The following is a 21,869-nucleotide window of genomic DNA, read 5'->3' as shown; positions in this document are numbered from 1 at the left end:
TCTCAACAATAATGATAGGAATGCTGGAATTTACAACTATGTACTTGAAAATACAAAAGAACACCACTAGAAGTTGGACTTCCAAGCACGGTTTTTACATGTGGCTGTATGACGACATGTTACCATGATGGCTTTCAGCAAGATGATGAACAATGAACGGCAAATATAATTCATCAAACTTCCCAAAAACAACATCTTCGGCCAATATTGGTATAGATTTCTAAATAAAGCACAACAAATGTCCTCCATATTGATAATTGTAGACGTGCACGTCATACTACCTTTGCATTGTTTATCCCCAACAGTTTGGTTGCTAAGTGTTTTTTTTTGATGAAACGCAATGCTAATGACAGCATGTTGTTTCCTTACGCAAATATTTATCGGATAATTTGTTCAGAATAATATCTTAGAATGAAGTATTTGAGTGTAGTATTTTCTTGACATGATATTTATACTGGTCACATCTGACATGCCTAGTAGTGTGGTACTAGTCAACTGAAGTTTTTCTAGCTTATGCAATACTGTTGCTAACTCTGGCTTTATTAGATAGAAGATTCTAATGGCTATAAAGCACTATCTCTTAAAATTTTTCCACTTTTGGTTTGGAGGGACATCCTCTCAGTTCTTCTGATGGCGGCCATTTTATGATTTGGTGGATGGGTCAATGCCAGTCAACACAGAAATTAGGACATGTTCCGCAATGAAGAAAGCTTAAATAATATACACAAATGAACAAAACGAAACACTTTTTTAAACATTGGTTATTATAGTATTTGCTGAATTGTAATGAACATGATACTGTATCTCTAAAGAAGCATTAGCACTTTAGCATTAGCTCTCTTTGCTCTAATTGCAGGCAGCTGGTGTAGTTGCTGATTGCTACCATGCTAACCAGCTAAACCTTAGTCAGCTAAGCTGGCCCAGGAATGGCAGGAAAGGCATCACTGGTGTGGTGCGCAACATCCAGTAATTGGATTATTCTAATCATGTCGTTTGTTGAGGTGTCTTGTCAGTTTTCTTAATAAAGACCAGATTGGCCAAAGATGGACAAACAAAGATTTCATAGAGACTTGGTGGTGGGCTATTTTTTTTATATTGAGGATAGTGAGCAACCACCTAGCAACCACACAAAGCACCCTAGCACTTGCACAGTAATGTGATAAAAACAACTACGTTGCAACTCCATGGCAACCACCCTAGCATAATACCGGTGACTTTTACATGAGTAAACACCACCTACCTTTTCTTCAGAAAAACAAACTGCTACAGCATAGGCACAATATATTAGACAACACACCAAAATAGAACTAGCACACCTGCACACACACACATTACCAATAGACATCACTTTTAGATTTGTGGCAGCACCACATATCCTGAGTAAATTATCAATAAAACCACAATGCTAGCTAACAGATAGACGCTATAGCTGTCAGTCAAAATAGGCCATGCTAGTTAATCTAGTATTGGTGAATCTTGATACTAATGGCCATTGTACAAAGTTTTTTTTTTATGATTAATGAAGAATCAGGGGAAACATGGCTAATGAGTTACCAGTTACCAGCTTCTTTAGTGGTTAGTTACCACAATTCGTTTAACTGCTGATACTGTTGGTATTTTTAAATGCTAAAACTGCAGTATTTCTGTACAGAGAGGTCACGCAGTGACGTATCGATCTTCTACTGGTCACACGTCTTCACGGGATGCGAATTCGCAGGTCAGAGTTCACCAAACTTGAACTTTGGAATGCAGCGAAATGCAAAATTTTTCGCATGAGCTTGCATTTCCGGTCTGACGCATTCGCATGCGTATGAATGGAAGTCAAAGGAACAAAAGTGCAGTGTGACCGCCCCTTCACTCTGAACTTACACCATTGGTTGAGTTATTGTTGCTATGCAACACCACTCAAACAAACTGACTGAAATTTCATTTGGCATCACTAGTGGCACAGAAATACACACTGCTGCTTTAAATGCCATATTCACAAAAAGAAGCATGTTTTTAGATTTTTGTAAGTTCAAGAGTGTGACTAATACACTAAAAATTATACATATACTAGATCTGCCATTTTCAACATCTTGCATAAGGTTTTTATGTCAATCTCAATGCAAAAGATGGTTTAAGTGACCCCCTCCCCCACAAAAAATATATAAGCAAAAATAAATATATTTAGATAATCCAGTTATTTATTAAATTTATTGCATTTGAAAGAGTAGCACCAAAAGTAACAAAGTATTCCATTAGAATAATAATTTGAATTAATTCCATTAATAAAACTAAGTGTTCTTCCAATCAAATGTTATTCAAAGGCATCTACAACCAAACAAAAACAAAGTATGATCAAACTCTTGTTTTTAATGTATAGGTCAAATTCATTACACACATCAATGAACAAAATTTTAATGGATGTTCTCAGCTTCAAAGATGCTAACCTGAGTCTTACATGCATTTTGAGAATAAAATTCATTTTAAATGGGACATTAACTCCAAAATTTGGTCTGGTCTAGAAGCTGGTCATAAGAGGTATTGTTTTGCTCAAAGCTTTGGGCAACAAAACATATTGACCATCATGCGAATTAAATAATTTTCACATATTTCAAAGGGGAAAATTACTGAAACAACAATAGTGCAGATACCACAGAATCATGCAAACCATTTACAGTTGAAGGACTTAATCACAGGACAAAATATCTGCAGAAATACTATAAACACAACTGAATACTGTATATTTAACACTGATGCATTACATATTAAAATTTCATATATATGCAGATTCACGTTGCATATATAGATTTGACAATTAAGAAACAATTTTGGGTCACTTTTTCTTCCAGGTATATGAGGTATATAGTAGAGTTCTAGAAATTGTTCAGGCTCCTTTTGTCTATAAACATCTGAAGTCGTGGAGAAGATGCATAAAACACAATAGGACAAGTTCGCCCAAATACAACATAAAACATTTTCATTGTGTTCATTACTGGGTACCTCTCAAACAGGATCTGCAGTGGAGATGTGGTGTTTTCAGGTAATTTCAGTATTCCCTTAATTACAAGTTTGCAACTATTAAAAATCACTTATATCTTTGTTAAACTCGTAACTGCTCAAATTGCTTTGAATTTTACCAATAAATATTTTTAATATTCAGACATAAATGCAGCATCAATCAGTCCTCAACCTTTTGCGCAACTCTACAAAATGTCCAGTGATGTTCTACCGTGTTCTCATTGGCGCGTTCACTCATGTGATGCACCCGTGTGTTGCGAATCGTGAAGCCTTGCTTGGAGATGTACTCCACCAGATGCACCCGAAGGGAAACCTCTTGGTGGTAATCACATGGTCCAAAGGTAAAAAAAGAAACTTGAAAGTCTCTGGTGTCCATCATGTGTTTATTCCATCTGGTGAAGTTGTTGGAGATGCCTTCAAGTAGTGCGTGAACTTTGGTGGTGATAGTGAGTTGGGTGATAATGACCGCCACTGGGTTTGAGTACTTGGACAGCTTACGAGTACTTGAAAGTTCTACCACTTGCTCAAAAGTGTCCAATGGATAAAGGGGTTTGGTGTCTCCTAAACACTGGATCAAAGGCTCGATCTGATAGAAGTCTGCTTCCTTTCGAAGGAGCTCTGTTTCTTTGAAGTCACATGGTAGCGTCAGTTTCGAGGTTCGTAAAAAGTTCAAGATGTAACGGAATAGAGGACCGTCTCGATCTATGAAATAGTTGCCCTGGGCATCTCGTGCGGTGGGAAAATCACCACGAAACATGGCGCCCAACATAGAGTCTGGATAACGTTGGAGGGTGGAGAGCGACGTGGTGTACAAATGGCCACCAACGTTTAGGGTAACAGTATCCATCATCTACAACAAAGAAGAACATAAACATAACATGCATTTTGTTCCTGCTGAGAATGTCAAGATGATGCTTGTACTAATACTACAAACAATCAACCAATTTTTGCTGAAAAGACCACTTTATGAATTGCCATGCAAATCCATTGATTTGGTGCTTTTTTTAGTTCCTGAGCCTTCAAACTTATGTTGTTTCCCAGCAGAACTTCAGCTGGCTTGGTTTTTCTAGTGAACTGTTTGACCAAGGAAGATTTGTTGGGGTCCAACCTTGAAAACAAAATTAGCTGCTTTCACAACCGTTAAGATTATTATGGAAACTCTAGTATGTTAACTAAAGCCTTATTCAGACTATCAGCCTAAAGGCCCCGATATACTTCAAACTAAATCAAAGAACGAACTGATATGACGTCATTTCGAACAAAATCAGGCCGAAAAAAAGTTCCTTTTGAGTTCGTTTCGGCAGTTCTTAACAGCTCACCAAAGCGAACTTTCGGGGGGAGTTGGTTTTGGCTCCTAAACACCTTTGAGCTTCCATTGGTCCGTGGTGGTTACACATTCAGTGGGTGAGTTCTGAAACTCCACCTTCTTTGACATGCATTTTTTTTTCTTGTTCGTTTCTCATTCCAAATAGATCTGACTGGAGAACAACATCAGCTAGTCACTAGCAACATGGACACACTGGAGTGTCGAATAGCTGAGCTGGCACAAATATATCCACACCTGTAAGATTGCTCACGGAGACACTTTAAAGATTCAGAGAAAGTATTTAATTCCTAGAAAGAAATTGCAACAAAACTTGGTGTTGACGCAAACGGTTATGCAAAAAGCAACGTAGAGAAACATCCGAGACAAGTTTTTCAAAGCCATGAAAAGAAAGGAAAGAGTAAAGATATAAGGTAGCAAGTACCAAATACATGTATTTCAAATAAATGTTACACCATATTGCTGCTGCGTCCGTTGTTGTTCTTTCAACAAGCAAATTTAAAGGGTATACAATAAATGAAATGCTAAACGAATATACAATAATAAACCTTTGTTTTATCAAAAGTAAATCATGACACCAAATAAAATATAAAAAGTTTATCCAGTTTAATAAAATAAATGAACACATAAAATAAAGTAACAAACTGACTCCAATATTTTTTTCCACATCATGCTAAAGTTTGCATAATATGAGCCATTCACACTTCCCATAAAGGACTGATTATTGAAATTGAATGGTTCTTTTGTATTGCAAACATGATACTTGACTCTGAACTGCTGCTAATCATTATTCTTTTGTCTATAATATTCTGACCATTGGGGCCCGTCTCAGACCTATATTGCCTAAAATTCTTCATTTCATTGTTGTTTTGTTTAGGGGATACGCGCGAGCGTCGCGATACGTTTACATTAATCTACACCAGCAGCGCGGGGGTGTTGTAAAGTTCAGAAACAGTATACCGTCGCTCAGGCCTTTTCCACCAACTTTTTGCCCCCCAAAGTATATTGGGGCCTTAAATCCAATTTTGTGCATGTCCAATTGGAATCCAATCTAGACGACTGACTGTCCAAACAATGTATCTCAACTATTCATGTCCGATTTGTGTGTCCAGAAGCGCTCTTTTGCTTTATGGAATGTGTGTTGGTTTCTATGGTGCATAACAATGCCACTGCATTGTTATGCCTATGCTTAAAACAACAACAACAGCAATAAATTTGCAAAACACATGTCTTACGACATGACAACATGTTGTCGTCACGCAGTATTATATTTATATTATATTTCGTCTTATGAGGCATTGGCAGAAACACAGGAAGCTGGAATGTGCGACTTTATTCTGTGCTGCCATCTCCATTGGTTTCAAAACTCAAAGAGTACCGTATACTAGCAGTATATTTTTTTTTTCTGCTTGACTTGCACTTCGCAACAACACAAGCATGTTTTCTACAAAAACATCTAATGTGTTTGTTTTACGTGGCCTGAGAGCATAGAAAAGCTACACTTGATCCAATTTGACCGGTCAGACTGAAACAGATTTCCAGGAAAGCGATTTGAATAGGATTCGAAACGGATTTGCAAAAATTGTATTTCATGTAGTTTGCTGCCGTTCAGACCATCTAAATATGATCAGATTTCAATCAGATTTGCACAAAAATCGGATTTGGGCTGACAGTCTGAATGAGGCTTATGGCTACATTTACACTAGTGTGTTTTTGTATTAAAACGCATAACTATCCCTATGGTTACGCCGGTCATTTACACTACTCTGGCATTTTTGACCCTTGAAAACATAGTCTTTCGAAAATGCTACAGACCCTGTTTTATTTTGAAAACTCTGGGGTTGCATTTCAGTGTAAACAGACCAACACAGAGACTTTTGAAAAAGATGACGTGGCTGCCCACATTTGCCCTGTGTATCCTTGACGATCATGTAAACAATAACATCATGCCCATTGTAGTACCTACCAGTGACTAGCAACCAACCTCCTGTTTACATTTTTTACACACATGCCCAGTGTGCATGAATGGTCATGTGACATGCAAGGTTCTGTAGTATGGACAGAGATTGCTTCTGAAACGCAGTGAAAACACCAGTGTAGATGAGGATCAGCACTTTAAAATGAAAACACACTAGTGTAAACAGGGCCTAAGCTTCAGGAGGTTTGGATTGTATGTCGTAAATCACCATACGAGTTTGGTATTCAACCATGGCTCGAGGACTGGAATTGGGAAACGCTGAGCTAAGCAATCAACGTAAACAACGAGTAACTGTATCCATCATCAACGACAAAGAAGAACATAAATATTTGATGTTCAAAGCACTGAATGTGCATTTTGTACCTGCTGAGAATCTCAAGATGGTACTCAGACTGATATGAATGACCATTTTAGACTAACACAAGCTACTACACAGATCCATTGATTCAGTGCTGTTCCAGTTGTTGGACCATCAAAACCAAACTGTTCCCACCAAAACGTCAACCAGCTTGGTTTTTCTAGCAATGCTGGATGGCCACGGGCGCCTTGAAAACAACATTTGCTGCTTTCAGCTGCACTGACAATACCCCAAGGAATATTGGTTTCTATGGAAACTCAAATATGGTAAACTGAGATTCACACCAGAAGTATGGTAAATGTCACATGAGAGGTTTTCAAATATTGAGTTACTCTCAGACAAACTGGACCATTAGCTTAAGACAAAATGGCTGACTCTTCAATCTAGTCTTCATATCCTCTTTGAATTTTTGAAGGTCCTGTTCTTAAAGTGACAAGCAACTGTTCAGTAACTTCTTGGTTAACTACCCAAAACACCCTTGCAACTGCTTAACAAAAGCCCCTTTCACACATAAAGTCTTTACTGGTAAATTTCCGTTACGAGATCATGTGTGAACAGGACCTTTTCAGGAATTCTGGTAAATTCCTTTTTTGACAATTTACCAGTAAGGGAAATTATCACATTACCAGTAAATTACCAAAATGATTCTGTGCGTGAACGCAGAATGAAGATAACCGGTATGAGCATGTACAAGTTCAAAATGCGCTGAGATGGGACGTCTACTCTGGGCCAATCATAACATTCTGACGCAGATGACACATTTACTCTGTACTGAGTAGTTCAGTTTGAACGATGTCTCTGGGCCAAAAGTGCTGCATGAATGTTTGACACAAAAATGAAAACATGAATAATGTTGACTGTGTATACCCCTCCATGTTTACAAACACAATACTGGGAGGCACGGCCATTTAGAGGTCATTTTTCAGGTTAAGGATGTCACAGAATTTACCAGTATTTTGAAATGGGTGTTTTGAATTGTGTTTATAATTTGTGGTGTAGTTGTGTGTGTTAGTTGCAGATTTTTGTATTTACCAGTAAAGTGGTTCAGGTAATTTTATAGCAATATACTAGTATTATTGTGTGAAATAAGCTAATGTCCTGAAAACTACCGACAGCGTAGTACGAGGGTGTCCAAACTCGGTCCTGGAGGGCTGGTGTCCTGCACAGTTCAGCTCCAACTTGCCTAATACACCTGCCTGAGAGTTTTTAGTATTCCTAGTATGATCTCGATTAGCTGGATCAGGTGTGTTTAATTAAGGTTGAAGCTAAACTCTGCAGGGCGTCAGCCCTCTAAGACCGAGTCTGGACAACCCTGGTCTAGCAACACCCTAGAAACAACACAAAACACTCTAGAAACGGCATAGCAAAGCACTTTAACCATATATTTGCACGAGAATATCATAAAGACATAGGGGTTTTTACTTAAAGGCGGGGAGCTATTATTTAGTAATACCCTATCAAACGCCTAGCAACACCCTAGAAACCATCCAAAACAAATGGCTTTTCTTAATATATATATATATTTTTGTTGTAATATTATATATATATTTCTTGTTTTGCACATTATTCTGTTTGTATTTGTACAGTAAACATGGTTTTGGGTTGAGAACCGTTTACATTTACCATGTGTGCCCAGTCTCCATTCTCCATGTGGCCAATGGTTCCTCTTCAGGGGTGCGATGAATGACGCTCTCTGTAGCCTTTATGGGGCACAAACACTTCACCTGCAGTAAACTAAAGAAAAATACACACTACTTCACAGTTTAGACGGCATTCAAGAGGAGTTGTGTGATGAAATCACCGTGGAAACATTCAAGTCGTGAAATGAATGACTCATGTGAAGGACACCTAAGGATTTCCCAGCATCCCAGCACATATCACGTCCCAAACAAGAAAAATATAAACGTAACTAGCTACGGAAAGCAGCAATCTATCGATACTGATGAAATCAGTTACTGATAATGATCAAAGATGATGCAGCGCGCGCATAATTTATAGCTGCTGCATACCGTATTAATCAACACAAGAGACGCCTAATCTACAATCTCACATTTAATGCGAACAAAAACGGATTTCTTATATTTACCTCGTTGCAAATACGTTAAGATTTAGTCTCTCCTCCTCGTCCGATGGACTTCAGTTGTTTCGTCTCGTTCAAAGCATCAGGATTATGGAGGATAGGGGAATTAAACAGGGATAGTTTAGGGGCTTTTCGTGACTTTGTCAAATTATACGTACATTTTGAATGCCTTGTGTTCAGAAGAGACTCGTTTGCTTGAGAAAAGGCTGTAAAATAGCTGTAATGTTTATGTTATGGATTCACACAGAGCAGGACAGATGAGAGGGACATCAGTGTGGGATGAGCGGAAATGACACACCCATGAAACAAGCCACGCCCATTACACAAATCCCCACCCCCTCTAAATCTGGAACGTTCATTCAAAACACTTAAATCAGCAGAATCTATACGTTTAATAAGATTCGGATGTATTTATGAATATCTCTTTTGTCAGATTTGTTCCTTTTCGTTAAATCGCACATACAGTATTTCACCATTTTCTCTTTTTGTTGTTTAAAGTGCAGTGTCCTTATTTATTTCTACTTTTGCGTTTTAATAATACTTTTTTTTTATATTCTGTATTATGAAAAATCTATTGTGGATATGGTTACACTTTTAAGTTCTAAATTATATTTGAGTAAAATAGATCATTAACTTTTAAACAAATAACTATAACAACCCTTAACTGTCATCATTTATACCAATTTAATATATTTACACAAAACAAAAATATCTGAAAAGTTCACGGTCAATCAAAAGAGTAGAAAATGTCATTGGACTAAATGTTTTTTATTATCATAATTACTGGTGTGTATTACTTGCAAGTAGGCAAAATATAACTTAAGAAAACTGTACAAATAAAATACATTTTATAGAAATTTTGGTGTTACAATCTTACAAAGCTCTCTTAAATGGCTACGCTTGAAATCTAAATACTGCAAAAATGTAACGAGATGAAAGAAATCACAACCATTCTTACAATCCTTTGAGATAAAAGTTTATTACTTTAGCTTACAGTAGAATTTACAGCTTAATACACATGGCTGGTTGTTGACAGCCATAATAAACATTACCGTCATGACAACACGTCATTTTAGAGTCAAAATGAGACAATTTGAATGAAGGAAGGGCCGTGTAACAGAAAGACCTGTAGAAGATGAAAGAGGACATCCTATTTCCCAAAACATTGATGCTGAAACGGGAGAGAACATGTAGTATTTCATATTTAACGTGTCCTGGCAGGGAACTCTATTATGTTAAGCATTCAAAGTCTTTTTGACGGAGAAGATGATGTCCTTGATTTGTGGTACGCTATTATCCTCCAAGATCTTGGCGTATGGCATTGGAATATCTACACCCGTGACTCGGACCGCAGGGGCGTCGAGGTAATTGAAAGCAGGACCGAATGAAAACAATTAATAATAATAAGAAATAATAAATCCATTTACTGCGGAGAAAACAACGATGGGTATTTTGGAATGACACACTCCCTAATTTTTCTGAAAGTAAGTATTTTACATAAGTAAAATTAATCATCCAACATAATGAGGTCATGCAAGAAAAATACAGCATATTGTTGTTTAAATATGGTTGTTTCATACTAAAAAATAAAGCAGTGTACACTACATACTGTGCAGAATACAGCAAATAGTGTGCTAGTGTTCCATCAAATGAGCATTTTTGCAATATTGATTGATAAATAAATAATAAAAAAAAGACGTTATAGATATAAAAAAAAATACCCTCCATAATCCGGGCAAGAATCTCTCCCCCGACTCCAAACTGAGGCCAACCGCCCTCGACAGTGATGAGATGATTTGTTTTCATTACGCTTGTTTCAATGGCTTCCGCGTCCAGAGGCCGGATTGTGCGCATGTTGATCACCTACAGAAGAAAACATAGACCGGTCAGAGTTTAGAGATTAAATTGAAATCGTCTTAGTTATTTCAATAAGTATACATAAATTGCGTTAAATGTGAGATTATATTCATTTTCTCTGAGCAAATGTAAATGTCTCCAATTTTTGGAGAAGTTCTTTCACTGCAATTTACATAAATACAAAACTGGTTCATTCATTTACTATGAATTAAATCAGCTCTTTTGAATCCTTAAAAATGTGTATCAAGTGTATATTTTATGGCACTTAAAACAATTACACCATGAAAAAAAAGTCGTCATACCTCACACTCGATCCCCTCCTTGGCCAAGACAGCAGCAGCATCAAGACACAGACTGACCATTCGGGAATGAGACACCACCGTGATGTGATTTCCTGCATCAACCGACAACATTAATATGCAGAAATCAATTTAGTCGCAATTAAATATCTGGCAATTAAATGCCACTCAAATAATACAATTACCAATAGCAGTTACAGATTTTTCAAAGGGTAGAAATTAAAAATTAAAAAAAGTTACATTTTTAAAACGCACAAATCATTAGTAAACATTTAAACTAAATATACATACATAAATATTTCACAAAATATGTGTGTTTCAGTCTATTTAAAGGGATAGTTCTCCCAAAAATGTAAATTCTGTCATTAATTAATCACCCTCATGTTGTTCCAAACCCGTAAGACCTTCGTTTATCTTCAGATCACAAATTAAGATATTTTTGATGAATTCCGAGAGCTCTCTGACCCTCCCATAGACAGCAAAGGAACTACCGAAATTATACAAAACTACGAAAATACTTTTTGTGTGCAAAAGAAAACAAAAATAACGATTTTATTCAACAATTTGTCTTCTCCGCGTCACCCTGGCACCATTTTGGAGAGCATCACTACTTATGCGCATGCTTTGATCTGAATGTAAACAATGTATGCTGTTCTTTGTCAGCAGCATCACGCGCATACATTGTTTACAAAGCAAGCACATACACAGTGATACTCTCCAAAATGGCGCAAGAGTGACGCAGAGGAGACAAATTGTTGAATAAAGTCGTTATTTTTGTTTTCTTTTGCACACAAAAAGTATTCTCGTAGCTTTATAAAATTACAGTTGAACTACTGATAATAATAATAATAATAATAATAATTCCTTACATTTATATATCGCTTTTCTAGGCACTCAAAGCGCTTTACATTGTCAGGGGGTATCTCCTCATCCACCACCAGTGTGCAGCTTCCACCTGGATGATGCGACGGCAGCCATATTGCACCAGAACGCCCACCACACACCAGCTTACTGGTGGAGAGGAGAAAGAGTGATGAAGCCAATCAGCAGATATAGGGATTGTTAGGAGGCCATGATGGTCAGAGGCCAATGGGCAAATTTAGCCAGGATGCCGAGGTCACACCTCTACACTTTTCGAAAGACATCCTGGGATTTTTACTGACCACAGAGAGTCAGGACCTTGGTTTAACGTCTCATCTGAAGGACGGTGCTTGTTTACAGTATAGTGTCCCCATCACTACACTGGGGCGCTAGGACCCACACAGACCACAGGTTGAGCACCCTCTGCTGGCCTCACTAACACCTCTTCCAGCAGCAAGCAACCTAGTTTCCCATGGACCATTTACAGATATCATTGCTACGTTTCTTGATCGTGATAATTACATTGCTGTCTATGGGAGGGTCAGAGAGCTCTCGGATTTAGTAAAAAATATCTTAATTTGTGTTCTGAAGACACAAAGGTCTTACGACTTGAGGTTGAGTATTTAATGACAAAATATAATTATTTTTGGGTGAACTATCCCTTTAAATTGTAACAATATACAGAGTGCTGTGAAGTAACTAATATGTATTACGTAATCAGATTGCAAAGATTAAATACTTGTAATTAGATTACATTACGTTGTAAAATACTCATAATCAGACAACAGTTTTTTTCCCCCCATTGATTACATGATTAATTAATATTCACAAAATGCCAGTAAGTTAGTAAAAATTAATTGATTGCTACTAATTCTTTTTTTTTTAAATTCCTTCCTTCCGTCAAAAGTTTTCCAATTAATATCACCTTTTTAAATAAGCTCTTAATTATTTGAAATAATTTCTTTTAAAATATTTTTTTATTATGTTTTTTATTATTATTATCATTATTATTGACAGATGGACGGACCGATGGATATAATTATATGTGATATAATATTACTATTTCTACTACTATGTACTCAACTAATTAAACTCATAACATCACCCACCCTGTCTTTCAATCTTAGCTTTTCCGATTGGGATGAGGAAGTCTTTGGACTGAGATTCTTCAGACATCTCAAACGGCACACCGTACATCAGCTCGTTCTCCAAAAACACCACTGAAAGAGATATGATAGGACAGTCAGAGCCGCCTTCACTTGCTGTGATCATCAGCTTCACACAGGGAGGAACTCACCAGGGTTGTCGTCACGGATGGCTGATTTCAGAAGGCCCCTGGCGTCCTCTGCGCTCCAGGGACTGACCACCTTCAGACCAGGACAGTGTCCATACCAGGCCGCGAAGCACTGGGAGTGCTGAGCCGCCACACCGGCCGAAGCTCCGTTGGGCCCGCGGAACACAATCGGGACGGACTGCCGGCCGGCAGACATGTAGTAGGTCTTGGCAGCAGAGTTGATGACCTGATCGATGGCTTGCATGGAGAAGTTGAAGGTCATGAACTCACAAATGGGCCTCAAACCGGCCTGAAAGAGGATGTGATGGGATAGTTTGGGAACATGATGTAGTTTCACATTCTTTTATCAATGTTGTTACAGGAAAACTCACCATGGCAGCACCAACAGCGATGCCAGCAAAGCCCATCTGAATGGAAAAAAAATCAGGAAATTGTATTGAACATAATTAAAAACAAACATAGATGATTTTTGGACAAGTTTATCATCATTCTCACCTCTGTAATTGGTGTGTCAATGATGCGTTTGTCACCGTACTTCTTCCAGAGGCCTCTGCTAACCTGCAGCCCAACACAAGCAACTTAGATTCTTAAATTCTTGGGCATCACTGATAACTGAAATATAATGAAAATATTTGCATCTAACCTTATATGCACCGTCATACTGTGCGACCTCCTCTCCAAGGAGGAAAACCCGTTCATCCCTCTCCAGCTCCTCATCCATGGCCTGGTTGAGGGCATCTCGGACTGTTACCTGCAACAATAAAATGCAATTAATTATACATATATCACATGGTAAAACATGGTACTCTAATATAAAACATGCTACGAAGTAATTATTGTATTAATATACAATGAGATTTACATGGTACCCCAATATACTGCAAGGAAATACCAAAGTAAATGTCCAAAAAACACAGTAACACAATGGGACATGTAAAAAAACAACATGGTATAGTCTTATTATAAAATTCACATAAAACCATTATATACCAATGTATATGAAGACATAGTAAAACCATAGTAAATATACATAGTGAAGTGCCCTGGTAATCCTATGAAGTCCAAAAACCAAGATATTATCATTATACATGGCTTTACCATGGTAAAAACCAAATGGAAGAACTATGGCTTTCAAGGGCAAGAAAAGGATTTAATATATAAAAACAAAAACAATTATTTCTTAATCAGTTGCCCATTAAAAAATTAAAATAGTTTTAACTGTTGTGAAATGTCCAAAATATGCCTTAAAATAGAGTCAATAAGGTGAAAATGAATATTGGATAATATTTAAAATTGGATGTATTTTTATTACACTGGAAATGCAGCATTGATGTGATTATTTTAAAACAATTTACAATGCATAATTGTTCTAAAATAATTACTATTATTATTTATAACGTTAATTATATTAAAATACTTAATTATATTAAAATATTCATTTTATTAACTATATTTACAATACAATTCTAAACCATGAGATGTGTACACGTTAAATATTAAATTCTGAGAAAATCTGAAATACTTTCATGATAATTTGCAAAATAATCAAGAGTGTGTTCATTAAAAATTAGCCTACAGAATGCAATGCAATAATTATACATAGAAATGGCGTAACATTTTGGTATGAAACATGGTAGAAAATAAATAGTGTCATATTATTTATATATATATATTAATATATATATATATATATATATATATATAGATATATATATATATATCTATATGGCGTAACATTTTGGTATGAAACATGGTAGAAGTTAAGTAGTGTATTGTTATTCTATATTTATTTTTATTGAAAACATAGTAACACTTTTGGACATGGAGAAAAAAGGTATAGCATGGTAATCATGATAAATAAATAGAAAAATTAATAATAATAATAAAAAAAGGGTATGGTATCATCATACAATTTCTATAAAACCATATTATCACATGGAAAATGTAAAAAATAAAATTTATAAAGTAATAAAGTAATATACAAAATACGATGGTATTCATATAAGTTAATATAAATAAAAAATTGCCATGGTACACAACAAACAAAACATGACTTTACTGTGGTAATTATGAAAAAACTATTGCATAACCATGGTATATACACAAATAATGTCCATTTAAAGACCGTAAATGTTCAAATTACCATAGCATTACCATGGGACATAAAATAACATGGTTTTACCACGGTACACATGGAAAAATGTGGCATAACCATGGTATATTACCAAAGAATGTCAATTAAAACATGACAAATGTCCAAAATACCAAGGTTTTACCATGGTACATATAAAGAGAAAAAAAATAAAATATGGCTTTACCATGGTGCATGTGGAAAAAAAAGAAAAAATAGCATTATCAAATGCAGTAAAGGTTCTTAATACCATGGTATTACCACAGTACACACCCAAAATAATGGTTTTTTTTTTAGGATTTAGTTTTTTTTTTTTGATCTATGTTGTGTATTTTTGGTGTGCAAGCATACTAATATTGGACGCATTTAACAGGTGTTCTGTGAAGGTTTGGTGTTTAGTATCATGCAGCATCTGTTTGAAGGTGAGAGCCAAAAGCAGCATCACTGACCTGCACCGCAGCCGGCGGCGTCCCGTGAAACTCCCGCCGCAAAACCGCTCGAACAGCAGTCTTAGACAAACACAACGCCACATCAGTCTCAAAACTCTCATCTTATTATCATGAGCGCAATATGTTGCTAATATGTCATATTTCCACACAAATACCTTCCCCGAGCGCAGCAGACACCTCAGAGACGCCATGTTTCACTGTCCTCTGTCTGGAGACGGTTCTGTCATGCCAGCGGGTTCGACCAATCAGAGGGCGCGTTGTAAAACCAGAACAGGAAACACAGTGACAGCGGCCAATCAGTGAGGCTGAGTCATGACCGAGCGGAAGTTGCCGTCAGACTGTCATTGGGCGTCCAAGGGCAAGAGAAAAATCTTTTTATAGAAACCAAAAAAATCAATGATCTCTAAATAAATTGCTTCACTATTTAACAAAAAGAACAAATATGATGCAATTTTCATTAATGTTAAAAGACGGGACGTGGTCATGTTGAAAATGGACTAAACTACATTTAATTGTTGCCAGATGTCTAAAATATTCAATAAGGTCAAAATAAATGTCAAAAACATTTGATTAAAAACAATATCTAAAATATTGAAAATAGTTTTTAAATGTGCGTGATTATAAACAAGCAACTATTAAAATATTAACAATTTTATGAGCTATATTTAAAACGTAATCATAAACCACAAGCTGTGTATTATATATGTATATATGCCTGAAATATTTACATGATAGTTTTATTACAATATATCAATATATCATTAAGCTAATAAATGTAAATAAAATTAATAAAACGTATTACTTAAAATAATTGCAATAATAAATATAATTTTTATTTAATTATATACAACTCTTTATTCTCTTTGAAATATAGATATATATATCATATATATATATAATATATATAACATATATATAATATATATATATATATATATATATATGATATATAACATATATTAATTATTAATATTATAATAAAATAAAACATAACTCTATATTTTAACAATATTTGCTAACATATTTGTAAACCAGATGATGGATATGTACAATATATTAATTTTGTAATATAAAATCTGAAATATTTTGTTTTTAAATGTTTCAATATATCATTAATAAACATTCTAATAAATGTCAATGAAGTTAAAACTATTTATAAATATTATTAAAATAATTAGTTAAAATATTCAAAATAAATATACAAAGATATATCACTATCTATATACCATATCAAAAATATAGAAAGACAGATATTGGTTATTATTTTTATTTCCCAATACAATTTAATATAATTTATTCACAACATCTATACTCATAATAGTTAGTTTATTTACGCTAGTTTGAAGAAAGAAATTAAACCACACATGATCTGTTCCATTGTTCTTTAACTTCAATGTTCACTAAAAGCACAAGACCATTTCTTTTAAAATATTGCCAATACAAGTTTTTTCAAGAACAAGAAAACAATTTCTAGCATTCTGAGGATGTTCACCTCCAGTGCTTTGAACAACGGTTGTGGCAACTGTACAGAGGTGAAAATCAGCCGCAATTTTCATCAGTGTCAAACACACTGATTCCTGTCCTGTCCTCAGACATACATAAATCTCTGTGTAAACGTCAGATATATTTCTTCTTCTCCAGACCACTGCTAAATATTCAGCGGTAAAGTGCTGTAGCGAAAGTGAAAACATTATTAAACTCTTCCCCCACGATAAAGCCGGGAATACGGTACATAGCTGTAATGTTTTCAGTGTCTGTATGAATCATATACAAATGAGTTTAACGTTACAGGAGCAAAAGATGAACTATTGTGCATTACTGTACATCATTCTAGATTACAATTGAGTCTGGTTTTCAACAGGACCCTGCGGCTTTTGAATTATAGAAGTTTCTTCTTTCTCTCTCTATGTGTGTGCAAAAAAGAAATCACTTCCATTTACCAACACATTCTCGTCTCTGTGATTGGCTGAAATCTCTACCGGCTCTACCGGGCTGCAAAAGCCAATAGGATTAGATGGCGTGGTAAGTGACATCACAATGGTCATTATACAGTCATGTCATAGGGTAATTCAAAACCCTATTGTTCATTGAATCATTTTAGGGGCGTAAATGATAAACACCATCCTATAAAGTCGCTATTTGCGCAAACATATTGATTGTGATCTTGCAGAACAGGAATGCAAATATTACTTTTGTTCTGAAAAGAAAGAAAATACGAACAATGTACCTCAAAATTTCCCCAGGAAAAAAAAAACGAAGAGAACAAAGAATGCTCTCTGCTTTTGTAGGCACAATGGTAAATGTGGCAAACGCTTAAAAAGCATCATCCCAAACCCTCCGAAATAAACCATAACCAAAGGCGAACTAAAATGTCAGAATCAAATTTCACTCGTTTTATGAACCAACAATAAAATCCAGTTACGTTTCCATTCATAGTAAATGTGCTGCCCGCGTTCTCCACCATCTTGTGCCTTCGCCTTCAGCAAGTCCAGTACTTTAAAATGAAGATTTTTTCAATCCGAATGAGTGTGCAAGTCCATTGTTTAAATACAACAGCTGTTCCAAGCCGAAACTGTTTTAGGTTTACATCGAGCCAGCTTTAAAAACAAAACAAAAAAAAAAAAAAACCCCAGGCCTGTGAATAAAACAAACAAACAAAACAAACACTGAATTAGTTCAGTTACAAACAGTCACTTTTCACTGCTAGACGCAAGTGCTAAAAAAGACCTTCGACAAGTGGACAAATTGCACTAAAAGACGAGCGTGGGTTGTTTCTTTTTTTCATCAAACGTGGGCCACTGCAGTCAAACAGTCTCTGATTTTTTCAGTTTTGCCTTGATTGAACGTAACGACTGGATGGAGCTGAGAGAAGGGCGCCCTTCCCTGAGCCCGCGCCATTGCCACCGGGAGGAGAGAGGGATGGAGGGACGGGATCGTTCCCGGGAGGAGGAGGACGTGGGGGTGAGGAGGAGGTGGAAGGAGGAAAAGCGGGGAGGTGTGGGGTAGAGCATCGCAGGGGGGAGGAGGGGAGGAAGGAAAGACGAGGTGCTGGACCAGGTGCTCCTGCGGGAATCCAGAGGAAACAATCCCAGTCACAAATCAGGCGAATATAATATAACTACTACTGTTTAGTTTATATCGAATATAACGAACCGGCAAATATATAGTAGCTACTGCCAGAATCCATGTGACGTATGTAACAAACAGGAAGAACAAACAAAAAACGAACAAAAAAGGGTACAACAGCTGTTCAGGAATGATACACTTACCCACAAATAGCAGCAACATTTAAAGTCAACATGAAATAACTGAATATCTTTATATTTAAATTTATTTATTATTTAATACTAAATACACAATATACTGCAATATACAAAAAATAATAATGAAATAAAATATAAATTTAATTAAATAATTTTATAAAATTTTTTATAGCGCAAAACAATATCACGCGAAATATGAGGGATTAAGTATAGATATTTTAAATTATCTTTATTCATGTCAAATCATGAATTAAATATACTTGTATATTTTACAAATATATATCTAAATATATAGGGTATATTATAATATATCGATATCTAAGTACTATATCTATATATATAGAATATATCTCATCGATATGCTATATACTATTCTATATACACTACACAATGACACACACACACATACACTATATACCACTCATATAAATAATCTATCATTACTAATTATAACAAACTAACTACATGTAATAGTTCAACATATACATCCCCGTGTAATAATAATGGCTTATCACCAACATATTGTAATATAACATATAATAAAACTGATATAAAATATAATTAGATAATTATATAAATTAAAACTACAAAAACTTGCATATTATTAAATAGCACACAATTTCAATGATAGAAAATATACTGATATCAACTGAAAATAAAATGAACTAATGAAATTTTAATGTTAAAATAATAAAATAAAAGATACAAAGAATATTCCAATATTTAAAAAATAGTTTTAAGTAAGAATATACAATATATAATTAATTGCTAATATATATAAAATAATATATATAATTTATATATTATGATACATATATGTGCATATGATATGATAAACATCATATTCATAGTTATAAATTTGAAAAAAAAAAAACTTATAGAATAAATTTAATTGTATAGTTCAACTCACTCAATCATTTTAAAATATTTATATTTAAACATTTATATTTCGTAGTAAGTATAGTATACATAAAATTATGATACTATAACTCTAATTAGTACATGAAAATATGAGCGATTAGAAATGAATACTACCATTTAATGTTGCCTTTAAATATCTTACTGCTGATTTGTACATTTAATGACCAAACACCTGTCTTGGAAGTAAGTGATGGACAGAATGATCTCAGCCTTCTGAACCAATCAGCAAGATGCAAGTATCGTCAGCATACTAGTTTATGCTTACTGTAACTGCTTTAAGACCCACTATTTTGTGTTTTTAATTCCTCATTGCAAAAGAGCATGTACATAAGTAGTATCTTTAAAACGAGCGTCCTTATCATTTACATAATATATTAAACCAAATTTAATAAATTTTCTACAACACCAACAACCATCAATCAATCCAACAAAACCAGTGGTTTGTGGGTAAACAAAACAGAATTTAACCCTTAGAAAAGCCCTCAAAAAGTCCAGATGGAGCCAAGTTTTGTGCCTAAATAGATAATTTGCAGATTTGTTGAACTGTTAAAGTTGCCATTAAACCCTTCTCATAGGCTGGCACCAAAACTAAAAAAAGTCCTGGGACCAAACTTCATTTGGCATGCATTTGCAAGCATTAATAGGTGATGACAAAACTAGTTTTGTGCTGGGGAAGCTCCGAATTGTACTACTGAAGAAAAAGGAGGGCTGAGGTGGCAACTTTAACGGTGGAAATAGATTATTATTATGTGTAATTACTTGTACCAACAGCGCCCAACCACACAACTTCAACACATGGTGCATCATCTCTAAAAAAGGTTTTTGAGACAGCATATACGAGAGAGAGAGAGAGCGAGGACGAAGAGACGAGAGAAGAGACGAAACATCAAGAGAGCTCGGTACACAGCAAGTTACTGATCATATCAGAGTGAGGTGCGACACTGCGTGAATGATTATGAATCATAGAGATAAGAGGTCTAATGGCAGATGCCAAACCAATTTCATGAGGAGATGTGATGGCGATATGATTATTGAAAAATAAACAACAATGAAGATTAAGGTCGTCACATTGGATTACAATCGGACAAAAAAAAAAAACAAAAAAACAAAAAAAGATGTTTAATTGCTCTGGTGAATTAACACGCAAAAACATTTTACCACATCATGATCATGCCACCAATACGAGTACTCTAATACCTGGGAACTCTGATTGTTGACATTGGACATACTGGCCTGTGGAAAGGAATGTTTGGGATAAAACCTCAGGAAAAACAAAGTCGTCTGATTAGTTTATATAATGATAAGAGGACGGGACTTATAAACGGGACTACCGATCCAGGTAAAGTAGTGGTGGAATGTAAGAAAACTGAGTGCAGAGATTGTGCAGTGTGAAGAACGTAACGGCAGAAAACACGCAGCACCTAGCGTAGAACGACAAAACAAAGATGATTTGTTTTATGAAAAAGTGGTTGCTTGATTACATGTGCAGGGATTAATAACCCTTAAAGACGGCATAGCTACAGCCATCCAATCAGAAGTGTGTATCTTGTGTAGTGAAAAAGCCGAATTCAACTCAGGACTAATCTATTCCCTCACATATCTGTAGACCTGAAGTGAAAATCCTTACCGTCATGAAACACCAAAGGGTTGAATTGAAAATGTGAGCATGTATCTGTTATCTTTAAAAGTCTTCCTTCGCATCAGCGATGCACCTAATAAAAAAAACTAAAAAAAAAAAAATTTGTGTTGATACGAGGACAAAACTCAAAAAAGCATAGAGGTGACCTGGGTCACGACTAGAAGTACCTAAACCGTTCGGAGATGTACAATCTTGCCTTACAAATAGCTCCTGCCCTATTTCTCGATACTTTTCCATAGATTTTACTAAGATTTTTTACTTCTACCGATGGTACCACGAGTGCTCACAAAACAACTCATAATTTTGGCACTAAAACTAACCTGTTTGTGGGGACTGGGGATAATACTAGCAAAGGGGGGGAAAAAGGGGGACTTTTCCCATCACACACATAAGCCAGCCACTTACTATGTAC

The 21,869-nt window shown here is 35.5% G+C and overlaps 2 protein-coding genes across 3 annotated transcripts; both read right to left on the bottom strand.

Moving 5' to 3' along the window:
- Positions 1-2,760: 2,760 nt before the first annotated feature.
- On the bottom strand, positions 2,761-9,087 carry LOC109076930 (BTB/POZ domain-containing protein KCTD6-like). Of its 2 annotated transcripts, none has more exons than XM_019092591.2 (3): positions 8,750-9,087; positions 8,287-8,414; positions 2,761-3,853 (listed from the first exon to the last, which is right to left on the bottom strand). In XM_019092591.2, the coding sequence occupies exons 2-3, from the start codon at positions 8,311-8,313 to the stop codon at positions 3,164-3,166; spliced, it is 717 nt and encodes a 238-aa protein (XP_018948136.2). In that variant the 5' UTR covers positions 8,314-8,414; positions 8,750-9,087; the 3' UTR covers positions 2,761-3,163. The 2 variants fall into 2 exon arrangements, with proteins under 2 accessions (XP_018948136.2, XP_018948137.2); XM_019092592.2 differs by having other exon boundaries at positions 8,287-8,397.
- A 616-nt stretch (positions 9,088-9,703) lies between these two features.
- Positions 9,704-15,937, bottom strand: LOC109076924 (pyruvate dehydrogenase E1 subunit beta). Its single transcript, XM_042749154.1, has 10 exons — positions 15,790-15,937; positions 15,635-15,694; positions 13,698-13,805; positions 13,550-13,612; positions 13,426-13,461; positions 13,058-13,343; positions 12,870-12,980; positions 10,903-10,994; positions 10,466-10,606; positions 9,704-10,125 (listed from the first exon to the last, which is right to left on the bottom strand). The coding sequence occupies exons 1-10, from the start codon at positions 15,823-15,825 to the stop codon at positions 9,979-9,981; spliced, it is 1,080 nt and encodes a 359-aa protein (XP_042605088.1). The 5' UTR covers positions 15,826-15,937; the 3' UTR covers positions 9,704-9,978.
- Positions 15,938-21,869: the final 5,932 nt, after the last annotated feature.

This window comes from Cyprinus carpio, chromosome B22 (genome assembly GCF_018340385.1).
Source record: "Cyprinus carpio isolate SPL01 chromosome B22, ASM1834038v1, whole genome shotgun sequence".
Classification (NCBI taxonomy): Eukaryota; Metazoa; Chordata; class Actinopteri; order Cypriniformes; family Cyprinidae; genus Cyprinus; species Cyprinus carpio.
Note: the sequence above shows the minus strand (reverse complement) of the source record. Positions and strands in the feature narration are given on the sequence as shown.